The 12,550-nt window shown below is 28.6% G+C and overlaps 2 protein-coding genes across 7 annotated transcripts in view; one reads left to right on the top strand and one right to left on the bottom strand.

Moving 5' to 3' along the window:
- The window catches only part of LOC114940490 (uncharacterized), a 101,917-nt gene extending 92,194 nt beyond the window's left edge, over positions 1–9,723 (bottom strand). The window contains exon 1 of the mRNA XM_029315192.2: positions 9,479–9,723. The gene's annotated coding sequence lies outside the window, so the exon portion shown is untranslated. The remainder of the gene's footprint in view (positions 1–9,478) is intronic.
- The window catches only part of LOC114940491 (neuroglobin), a 38,441-nt gene that overhangs the window by 16,151 nt on the left and 9,740 nt on the right, over positions 1–12,550 (top strand). For all 6 annotated transcript variants that reach the window (XM_085487016.1, XM_085487014.1, XM_085487013.1 and 3 more), the window contains one exon: positions 9,486–9,717. In XM_085487016.1, coding sequence (XP_085343142.1) covers positions 9,486–9,717 — 232 coding nt within the window. The remainder of the gene's footprint in view (positions 1–9,485; positions 9,718–12,550) is intronic.

Raw genomic sequence — 12,550 nt, 5'->3', positions numbered from 1 at the left:
GTGTATAAATAAAAAAATAGACACACAAGGGGAGTCAAGCAAGCAAATATCTATTAAAATAAATAGTTTACGATTAAATTAAAAAATAAACATTAATCAAGTATTATATTCTGTATCTCTTTCTTTCAGTCTCTCTTTCTCTCTTTAATACTATTCAATAATGAATTATTTTTCAAAATGTCACGATTAAAAAATTCAGTTTTTACCATTTTTCATAATATTGTAAACCAATTTGAAAATTTTATTTAATATCGCAAAAATATCAATTTGTTACACACAATTGGAACTTTGATTTAATACAAATATTTTTGCATACATGGCATTATTTGCTTTGAAATTCAAAACAAAGGTATAAAAGTAGTAAAATCTGTATTTATTTACGATTTTATAGTTATTTACTATATTTATCAAAATTCTAATGAATAACATTTTTGTTGCCGAAATTTCATATGATTATCTCATACGATTATCTCGTGTATGCATTTAAGAAATACGCACGTTAATTAACAGACTATGCAAGTTCGCCGAAGCTCTGTTCTAAAAACACACACGAGCTCTTTCTACTATTTTTCCTAACTGGTCAGCGAGCAATACGTTTCCTGATATTGACGTTTTCACAATATACGAAGCACGAACACAGAGCTGAGTTAGTCAACGGTTACACTGAAATAGTTCAACGTGAAAATGGAGTCGGATTTACTTTCATTCAGGAAAATAGACCAATTTGATATCGAAAATTTTCTTAAACCATGGTTAGAAAGAAAAAAGAAGAGAATTATATTTAAATAATTCTATGTGATTATAAGTGTAAAGAATATGACAACTCTTACGTCGTTATTTAAATATTCTCGACACAAGTTTTTATGAAAACGGTTACTAAAGAAAGATCGCTATAATTAATAACAAAATAAAAATTATCTCTTTGTTCTCATCTATAATAAAAAATCTAAATTAATTTTATCGTGAAAACAAGTAATGCCATGTTTTTGCCCGAATAAATAAGGTCAAATTAAATGCTGAAGGTATAATATGAATTGCGGTCGATTAAAGTTTATTTTTTACAGGCAAATGAAATTCTTCCCGCTTTTGTGATTTAAACTTTTAATATATAGCATATAAAACAATTTAAATTTAATTTTGCCAAAATCGCGTTGTAAACGCTCGCTTTTGCGTAATCAACGCACAAGGACATATTCCAATTTGTTTATTACCGTTCGATCCGATATTGCCAAAACCAACAAGAGTAATCATGCTTGATATAATATTGCGTCATTGACACGCAATCACAATAAATAACTTCATATTTGTGACAATTTAATATTCGTCATGTATGAGGATAAAATTTCTATTTCTACTGAATTTTCCAAATAACTCAAGCGTGATGCATCGATATAATTAATGACACTCAATATCTCACAATACAATCTTAATTGTTATTATTCAAAACAATATTACAAAAATATTAATTGAGATAAGATCAAATTATTTAGATAAATAAATCTTAATTTCATAGTATATAAATTTGTTTCTGTTGTTTAGAAAAATAGATATTTTTTATGCCTTATTTAATAAAATAAAATTTAATTTCTATATAATGAATATTTAATCATCTATAGGTAACAAATTTATTAAAAAGACTATAGTAATATTGTGATATTTGTTCTTAGTAATATTTCTCTTTCTCTTGCTCTCTCTCTTTCTTACGATATCTATATTCCACAATTTTGCAATCTTTTATAAAAAGTAGTCTGAAATTTCTCCCTGAAATAGATCTCGCATTAAATTATACAGCGATATGATAGCATGTCTCTAAAGTATCATATAATTTGACACTCAAAGGGAATAATTGACTGCAAATTTACAGTTCTGGTGCAATTTCCAACTATGTATTAAGTATTCATTACAGTGTAAATAACAACCACGTCAATAATGTATCTATTATCTCCTATTATATTCTACTTTCTATCTTAATAAAATAAAATAAGAAAAAATACGATAAACAAAAATTAAACACAAAAAAATGTACGAAAATATGAATTATAATTTTATTAGTATCATAACAATGTTCAAAAAATTAACTTATATATTTTTGCATTAATATACAACCATATGAAATCATAGACAAAAAATGGGATATTTTTCCCCCCAAAATTTATAATGTACTTTCCTTACATTTTTTATTTATACATCCTTAGATAGAAGTTAAATATATTTAAAAAATAATTAAAATAAAAAACTAAAAGCGACTAGAATAAAAAATTCAAACTATCAAAATAAATATCAGTAGCGCTGCTTTTCTTATCTCAAAATTTATTGAGTTATAATACATATATAGATTAAGCAATTTTCTCTTGAATTTTGATTCGTATAGATTGCACGCGCGCAATAAGAGAAGGAGAGTCAATATGTGACACAATGATTACCTTTGGATAAGATTAATCTGGGAATTCTCCGTTCTATCTCAATATTGGCGAATTTGCTATGCTCCTATATACATTCCACGCGCACGTATATGTATCTCACGCATAATTTAAATCTAAGCTATAGATGCGTGGAATAAAAGGTAAATGTCGCGCAAAATAAGATGGTAATAGTAATGACACAGGAGTTCTGCAGTATATATTATCATAAAGCCCGTATATCCTTTGAACATAACCGTAATTGATTTTTCGTACATTCAATTTCCATTAGTTTCGTATAAGCTTTTTCTTTCTCTAGGATTTCTCTCATACTTTTGAACATTCATTCGTAATTTGCAAAATACAAAAATTTATGAAAACTACATTTTATAATAGCCACGTTATATTCTTTTGTGTATCTTTTGAAATTATTCTAAACGCGGAATTATTCATTATAATGTGTAGCGAAAAGCTTTAAGAAAGTTATATAAATAAAATATCCCATGTAAATATGATACAATTTAAAAAAATTATCAAATAAAATTAGCAGAGAGAGAAAGAGAGAGAAATATTTTAATTAAAAAAATGTTATAATTAGCATTTTGTTTAGATATAAATTTTCTCTAATATGTATTTTCTATCTAATTTTCTGACATCAGACTTTAGAGTTTATGAGTTGAGGTATTCTATCACTAACATTGTGTTAATTATCATTCGATACTATGTGAGATGATTACTTTTTTACAACAAGGATATGTATTTCCCTTATCCAGCTTATTTATGCGTATACATACGTACATACATATATAAGCGCTCATCGATTCCCTTTAGGCATCCAGCTTTAAGGTAACTTAATTAAGCTCGCACTATATACATGACATCCTCAACAGTTACGAAGGAGAGAAAGAGAGAAATAGGGGGGAGAGATAGATAGATAGATAGATAGAGAGAGAGAGAGAGAGAGAGAGAGAGAGAGAGAGAGAGAGAGAAGGAGAGGGAGAGCAGAATCGAAGCAGCCTTTGGTCCAGCGGCAGCCTCGGAAATCAATAAACGACTACAAGCATGTGAGATCAACGCGACGCGTCGATCTCACATGCTTGCATTTTTTAAGAGGCAAATTTATACATTAAACTCATTCATTAATATCCCTCTGTCTTCCACGATCGTCGTTTTCTGCACTGAATAAAGTATTTAAATAAAGCAACGTATAATTATACGATTGATTTATGTGTTTGATAAAAAAACTTGTATGGTAATGCTCGTTTAATTGTATAATAATTTTTTGTTTATGTATTTTTATTTTCTAGCAATATTAAGGAAATAAATTTTTTTTAGATAGAAAAGCAATTGTGCTATAGGGCATTAAAAATATCTCACTTAGCCACGGAAGAATTAATAAAGCAACTACGTGTGCTAAATGTATTCGATAGTAACTTTGATGCTCATGTAAAAATAAACTGCTTTCTCAGGTAAGAGCAGCTTTGTGTTTTTAGCGTGTACATATAACATGCATAAAAAAAGTCGTATCGCAGAAAAATGTCGTTGCTTGCTATAGTTAAGTGTCACGCAACAAAATAATAATGCACACAATGAGCAGAGTAGATCAATCTCAAATATTTATATGTATACGAGCCATGATCACCACACTATTAAGTTAAGGGTTACTTCTCACCCGAATGCATAAAGTGAATTAATTTTTAATACAGACATGTGCAATCAAGATATATTTGACATAATTCTAAATATTAACCATCTACTTTCAGTTTTTTATTTAAAAGTTGCTTATCTAAAAAATTGACATTCTTGAATATGCCATGTATAGTTTAATAAAAGCTCGAGCTTTAATATAAGCTTTAATATAAGATCGCATACATAATAATATAAAAAAAATTTATTAATATAAAATAATTTTTAAATACATATATTCTTTTTCTTTTATATTTCTAGTAATACTTATCTAATTGTAAGTAAATGTACAAAAGTATCGCGCTAAAATTATATAAGACTTTAGTAGATTTCTTTAAAAAAATTTTTCCCAGTAGAATTAAAAGAGAAATGTCTTCTTTTAGCAAATCGCATTTTCAAATTTATGCGCAGCTCAATCTGAATATTATTATCAATCTGATAAGTATATTAATATATAAATGGAATTTGAATTATGCATGCAAACTGAATACGAATCGATTCACCTCGTTGCGATGAAGCGGAGGATTCTTCGAAAAAAAAAAAGAAGGTTAGGCACGTTCCACCGATTCTTTTGGGGTGGTCGTCGGAGAAACTGGAACACGTACCACCCTTAAAGAGAATGGATCATATTCGCCGAGCTGGCAACAGCCAAGTGGCAACTTGCACATGTTAATATCTTTATAAGATGAGTAAAATTATTGATGAAAGAAGAACGATTTTTTTATAATTCTAAATCAATTTCGTATTTTGAAATACTTCTGTCAATTATATATATTTAAAGCCATACATATTTTCTCGTCAATAATTAAAAACTGAGCGATAAATAAAAATTTTGCAAAGAAGAATGCAGCTGGATTTTTCGTGAAATCGAGTCAAAAATCACTTTATAGAGAATTGCAAAAAAATTTTTGTTATTAGTTGTCTAAAAGAGAAAAATATTGCTTTCACCAAAGCACTGTACATAAACCAAAAAGTACATAAAATATGACGATAAAAAAGTATGTTACTAAAACAAAACTTTTAATTTATTTTTTACCGAAGCTTTTCATGAAGCTGCGTGAAAAAATAAATCTCTTTTTTGTTATATTCAATATTCAAACAATTGTTTCAAATATTTAAAACAACGATAACGTTTGAATAACATTTAAATTTTTATGACAATTTTATGTCAAAGAACAAGTTTTTTTTATTAGACAAATGAGACTGACAACACAATGCGCAATAATTATTAAAAATAAATATCTTATAAATTACGCATTATATGGAAAGATATTATAGACTTCATCCATAACTAGAAACGTAATATTCGTACTCAGCATTTATTTATTAGCACATAATAAATTAAAGTACATAATTAGATTCGCTAATTATTCATGGATCAAACTATTAATGTCACTGCAAATATATCAGAAGATTCCAATAAATATATAATTAGACAGTTTCATAAATATTTACGTACATTATTTCTGATCCGTCATTAAATATTTATCTTTTAATAACATAATACGGCATAATTCGAAACCGCTAATTATCAGTGTAATACTACATCCAATACTTGATCGTTATTAATATTTTACGCAGTACTCCTATATTCACGAAATTGTGGCATGTTTGATGAAAAAAATATTTTATTTTTATATTGGATATCAGAAATCTCGTAATGGCAAATATATTTATTAACAAAATAATTCGCGCAATATATAATTGGCCATCCACGTAATATTTGACGAGTGCTTGACAGCAATAATGAAATTTATCGTTAGAAAGATCCAATATTTGCTATAATCGCATACGTATTTACGTGCAATATAACGATAAAATATTATAATCTCTCAATTGTATGTGCGTATATATAATTTTCGACTGAAATCCACGTAATTGCGCATACTAATACCATTTCATTTTATAAGCTGTGTTTCTTTTGAAGAAGTTTATGTCGGAACTTATTATTCATCATAACGTCGACGATCTTAAAGTCCAGATTTCCTCGAGGTAATTAAAAAACGATTAAACGTGTTATTGCTTACAGCTGGAGCTTCCCACAGTCTTTAGTTTAATTGAAATACAAGGCATTAATTTCATCGCGCGTTGCTCAAACGTGTTAATATCCGGTTATGCGCGTCGGGTTCGTTTTTTGATAAGGATTCCACTCGAATCAAATTAGTTTACTATATTCGGCTCTCAAAAGATCGATATCACATCAAAATTACATAGTTGTGTTTTAAATTGCTTTTATATCGTATAACTCTTCTCCTATTACATATAAAAAAATATAATACTTTGTTCTATTTGTTTACTCGCTATTTATTAAACTAAAAAAAATCGTATTATATATCGTATTGTAAAAATGAAAAGAAGAGACTAACCGATATTTGATTCGACGTTAATAATTACTCATCGCGATATCGATCCTTAAAATTGTCTTTTATTGTATTATACGTAGAGGGAACGTAGGAAAAAGAGCTGAAGCTGCACACGCGCGTTAAATCCGGAAATATCATTGTTTCGTCGTTTTAAGCTCCTACGGAGAAGGGGAGGAAAAATGGGAGGAGGGATATGGATTTCCGATATAAAACTTCAATTCGTTCTCAAACGATAAGAACCCGCCGAACTTGCCGAACGGATACCGCCACCCTTTATATTGCCGTCGACCGCATTTAAAAATATTTTATCGTATCCCGGGTCAACAGGCGCCCCCGTTCAGTCCCCTTCAATCACGTCGATCCCATCCGCATCGCGCGGTATATGCAAATTTGTTTTTATGCCCCCTTTAAGCCTCGCCTTCGGTCTAGAATCGCGTGTTTTTACGCGCGAGCTTTCAGCTTGTGTTCTCGCTGCAGCTCAAAAATATACCGTAATTTACGACATATTTACTTCGAGAACAGAGGTAACTATCACCATGAAAAAATTCAATTCATTGATCGATGGGTGTTTGGTGTTACCTTCTTATTGTCATATATGACGTATGATAACGCGATAAAAAATGAGTGATAAGACATTAATCATATTTATAACTCTCTGGAATTTCTATATCGAATCGTAATTGACTAGTCATAATTAAATTTATGGAGTTTACGAAGCATATATGCGAAATACGAACAATGAATAATAATGAATCAAGATATAGTCGAACGAATCAACATTAATAAACATATATACTGAGGGTTTCAAGCCTAAGAGCTTTAATCCTTACATATTATACGACATATATATATATATATATATATATATCGCTTTGTAAATAGCTTTTTTCAAATATTAGAAATTTCTTGAATATTAGAAATTTCAACATCCTCGATTTTTAGTTTTTATGATAATAAAATTGTTGTTTTTATGATACTAAAATTAAAATAGTAAAGTAATAAACTATATATTGCGAAAAATTTTAATAACTATATTTTAATAATTATAATACATTAAAAGAATATTAACATTTTAATAATAATTGCAATCTTGCAATGTAAATAAAAAATATATAAAAAGGTGTATGTGTGTTTTTCACACAAAAATTTTTATTGATTAAATATTCATTAATTATTGAGATTGAAATCTGTATATTCAAGGGTCAAAATAATAACAAGAAATGAAATCATTTTTCCAAAGTAACGTTATTCATTTAAATTGAATTTATCTCCGATACGCAATAGAAAAATATATACATATCTATATATTTATAAGTTATTTTTTCGAAGTATTTCTATATTTCTCTTGCAATTTTTTGATTTCATCCTATTTGCAGAATATTTATCTTCCAAATAAAATAAGGATTGGCGTTATAGCAGACAATATAACGAGTTTGCATTCCATGAAAAATCATAATAAATGCGAAACGCATCGCTTCCCTACAGGAAAAGTAATTTATGCGGATGCAAGAGACTGTATGCGTAAAGAGGAATAATTTGGACGCGATATCATGTCAATTTGAATATCGATTCTCATAATTCATTCCGAATCGAACATTTTTTCAAGTTGTTATAGATAACATCAAACTTCAAATATGCTGATTGACTTTGCATATTTTGTTTGACGTAAAAACAAACTGCTATTTATTTTCTATTCATGCTATAAAATATATTTAGATGTTATATGTTTTATTACCTACCTTGCAATATAATGCAAAGAATAAATATGTCAAGTATAAAAATACATGTTGTAATAATATGCTGTTTGCAAAATATAAAAGCATAAAAACGTGCATTCAATATTATCTGTCAAGAGAAAGAAAGTATATATTCACGATATAGATTTTATAATTATTAATTGCCAAAACTATTAAAGATAATATACGATTTATATTTTCTTTCTAACATACATTTTTCACTAGTCAGACAAGAGCGAGATTGGAATGCCTCGTTGTATAAAGAGGTATTTCATGAATGGCTGAGAGAGCAACCTGCCATCCATGGAACGAAAATATTTTTGTCGAGCTACTATAGCGAGAAACACGCAAACTCGTTACCTCGACGAGCACAAAACTGGTAAAAAAAAGTTACCCAAATTTTGCGCAAAATCAAGAGAGCTACATATATATATATGAGAGAAAGAAAAAGGGAAACGCAAGCGTTGTAATAAAATTTTTCAATAAATTTCGATGACACTTACATTACTCTCGTATATTTACAACTTAAAATATTTTAGTATATTCTGTTAAATATAAATTCTCTCGCGAAATATTCTCTAGTACTGAGTAAAATCAGTGATTATATTTTTATTTACATGCATTAAATATTATGTCACATATCAGAGAAGGAAAAATGTCTCCTAAATATTTGAGAAATCAAACAAGTCGCGAACAAGTTTTAAACTGTAATAAATTGCATCTTTTTTTAATGATTGATTTCTTCCTCTATAAATATATTGACGTTAGATGACATAAAGCTTGGAGTTTAATATCACTCGAGTTTGTCCTTCGTTTCCCGAGCAGAGAAAAATAAAATATGCCACAAGAGCTTGCGAAATATCAAACATTTTGAAGCAATTACGGAACGAAATTTTAGATGCGGACTAGAAACGCCACAACATTTTGCTAAAATGTGTTTAGAAAGTATCAAGGCGGAAAAAATCTGTCTCGAGCCACCGGAAAATTAAGTTTGACATTTATGACTTCTTCAAAGTAGACGAGAGCTTATCAAGAACGCTTTTAACATTCGAATTAAAATTTTTCACCTTTTTTATTTCTCTTGTCAAATATCAGAAAAATTAACTTGAAGTTCTATCTTTAAAAGGCAATTGCGTGTTTAAGCCACAAATTAAAATATATTAAACCATTTAATAGTTTTAATCCATTAACTTAATATTTGTAATCGAGATCGTTTTAACATTATATAAATGCTATTATGTATATGTGATTAACGCGTTTATTTTTTGAACAATATTGTACATTATGTACTCACCTTTCAGGTTGTTTGAGGAGAACGCAGAATTGTTAAATATGTTCACAAAATTCCGGGAGTTGAAGACGAAGGATCAGCAGTCATCGAGTATGGAACTGGCCGAACACGCGAAAACAGTCATGTCCACTCTCGACGAAGGGATCAAGAGCCTGGACGACATGGACGCGTTTTTGACGTACCTTCACGAGGTTGGAGCCTCCCACACGAAGATCCCCGGCTTCAACCGGCAATACTTCTGGGTAAGTCCTAAAAAAAGATACAAAATTGCCCTTTATATTTCCATAATATTTATGCGCGGTATATGGCATAATATAAATATACGATGCACGTGTCCCAGTTATCGACTATTGACTAAAAGAGAAAATAAGATAATTGTAACGAATGGTGGAGAAAATCAGGTATTACAGCTGTAAGATTAGCTCATTTCTCTGAAAGAAAATATTCAACCGTGATACATTTTACATATTAATCATTTCTAGTAAACAAATTTTAATAACATAATTAGTTCATCTTCATAAGAATTCTAGTTTGAAATATTTGCACTATTTTTCGAAAAAATATTGTATAAAAAGTTGGATAGAATGTGAATATATTATCTTAGATGTCAGAACATTGGTAGTTTATTCTACAATACTGAGGAAATGCAAAGAGAAATTTCTCGCTCGCTGGAGACACGTCTTGCATTTCATTTGGCGAACATTTTCCCTCTGTATGCCGCACTTATCTCTTGTAACATGTAAATCAAAGACAATAAAGTGAAAACTTTTGGGAAACACTATAAACTATTTTAGAATTTGTTTCAAAAAAATATTTACACATAGACTTTTAATAATAGTGAATAGTAGATTTAATTCGCGTAACATAATTGAAATTGACTATAATTAGATCACTATCATCTTAATATATATTTTTTTTCTATTGCAATCAAAATATGATAAATTGATTACTTTATTTCTTTTATTTTTAAATAATAAATCAAGTTTTATTGACATCTTATTAGATTTATTGTTAAAAAAAATGTGTTTATATAAATTTTTTTTAATTATTAAATACATTGTAAAGTTCAGACTGAATAACGTCATATCAGTCTCATGCAGCTAATTAAAAATTAAGTTTTATTGTCGTATGACTTTATATGATTTTATCTTGTTTGTTACATTTTATTACACGTATTATATTTTTTAAAGTCATTATATCAGGCTTATGCAGCTAATTAAGAATTAAATTTTATTATCGTATGACTTTTTATGATTTTATCTTGTTTGTTACATTTTATTACACGTATTATATTTTTTTACGAAATTTATATCATCAAAGAAAAGACACTCGCTGCGGGAAAGATTGAATAACAAATGTTAAGACTTCAACATCGCTACTACATGTCGGATATTTTGCTCCTTCATGGCTCTTCGTAATCCGCTGCACAGCTGGTGTCCGCCATTTGTCTGCCACGTTACGACACTGCATGGTGTCTAATGAGAAAAGATTCTTTTTTAACAGTCCTTACATTTTTCTAGCAATTTGGAAAAAGGAGATAGTATAAAATAAACAAAAATTATGATGAAAAATATAAAAGCACTAAAAGTTTATTATTATTTATTAAAAACGCATTTTTGTCGCGCAAATATTTCTCGCCTTAAACTGAAATAATGTTCTCTTCAAAATGTTGACAAATTGTCTCACCAAAAATATCCTCATACATACTTTATATACTTTAAAACGCGTGAATACTGTTATACAAGAGATAAGTGCGGAATAATATAGTACATATCGTGACTTTGCTTCGTGCAAAACTAATACAGGACATCTGGAAAGAGGGCAACCGTTGCTTATAAGATTTATAAATATTCTACAATTTTATTTACGACCATGCTAATCGAAAATACTTTGAATGCAAAACATGAAAATCGATACAATAACCCTTCCAACTCGTTCGTAACACGAATATAAATCGGTTGCAGTTAGTTACGAAGCAAATAATAAAAAATTAAACAGCAAAAAATGATGTATAATGTGTATTTTTGCCTAAAACGACGAAAATCGAGGAAAATTGCACTTTATATTCCAATATTATATGCTTCAACTGCTTATCTTAATAAAGCTGACAATTATCTATGTAAATTATTATTGAATTTATTGCACAAATTACGTGTTAATACATTATATTGTCAATACGATTACATTAATAATCATAGAATATAGAATCAATTAGCAATTTATTAAATAGATAAATTTTCTCCATTAATTTGATATTTGTTTTTGTATTTATCTCATTGTCAATTCGAACAATGTATTTCAAATCTGCATTCATTTTATTTATTTATTAAATTTTCTTTTAGTTTTCATACAGCAATAAAAAGTATGTACTTATGTGATACGAGTCTAAGAAGAAGAATCGTTAAAAAACGATTTCAGCACAGGTATGCAAAAATAGAAATATTTCCCACATATATATATGCAAAGCAGGCTTTTGTTACTTCCTCGGCGACGGTGAGGGAACTTTCTTTGTACATTTAAAAAGAAAGATATGTGCCGAAATCCTTTCCGTATCGTTTTATCTTCTCAAAGAAAAGGGATAAAAGCTAAAATAAAATTTGCATAGAAAAAGAGAAGCGAGTAGAGAAGAACATTTAAATATGTATATGCGTGGTTAAAAGAGATGGAAATTAAAAATATATTATTAAAATAAAATTAATTTTAATTAAAAATAGTAATATTACGGTAATTAGAACAAATGTTATAATTTAATTATTTATGATAATAATTCGTAGAGAGCATATTTCATACGAAAGGCATCTCGGACTTATTTTTCAAATTAATCTTAGTTGAAGATATCGAATTAATTCAGATTTTGTTATTTGATTTGTCTTAGCTGTCAATTTTTGAGAACCGGATTGTTTCTATTTTTTTCTAGCTTTTAAAGAGGAATAAAATCAAGTTATGTGTTACGGAATGCAAAGTATTCAAAAAAGGCATATTATGGAATGCCACATTTATTTTCACAGCTTGGAATGCTTGTCCATAATTTCAATCATTTGGCATGAAATTTAATTAGGTCTGTTCTCCTTTCGA

Source organism: Nylanderia fulva, unplaced genomic scaffold (genome assembly GCF_048542155.1).
Source record: "Nylanderia fulva isolate GAGA-0341 unplaced genomic scaffold, ASM4854215v1 Scaffold5, whole genome shotgun sequence".
NCBI classification, from domain to species: Eukaryota; Metazoa; Arthropoda; class Insecta; order Hymenoptera; family Formicidae; genus Nylanderia; species Nylanderia fulva.
Note: the sequence above shows the minus strand (reverse complement) of the source record. Positions and strands in the feature narration are given on the sequence as shown.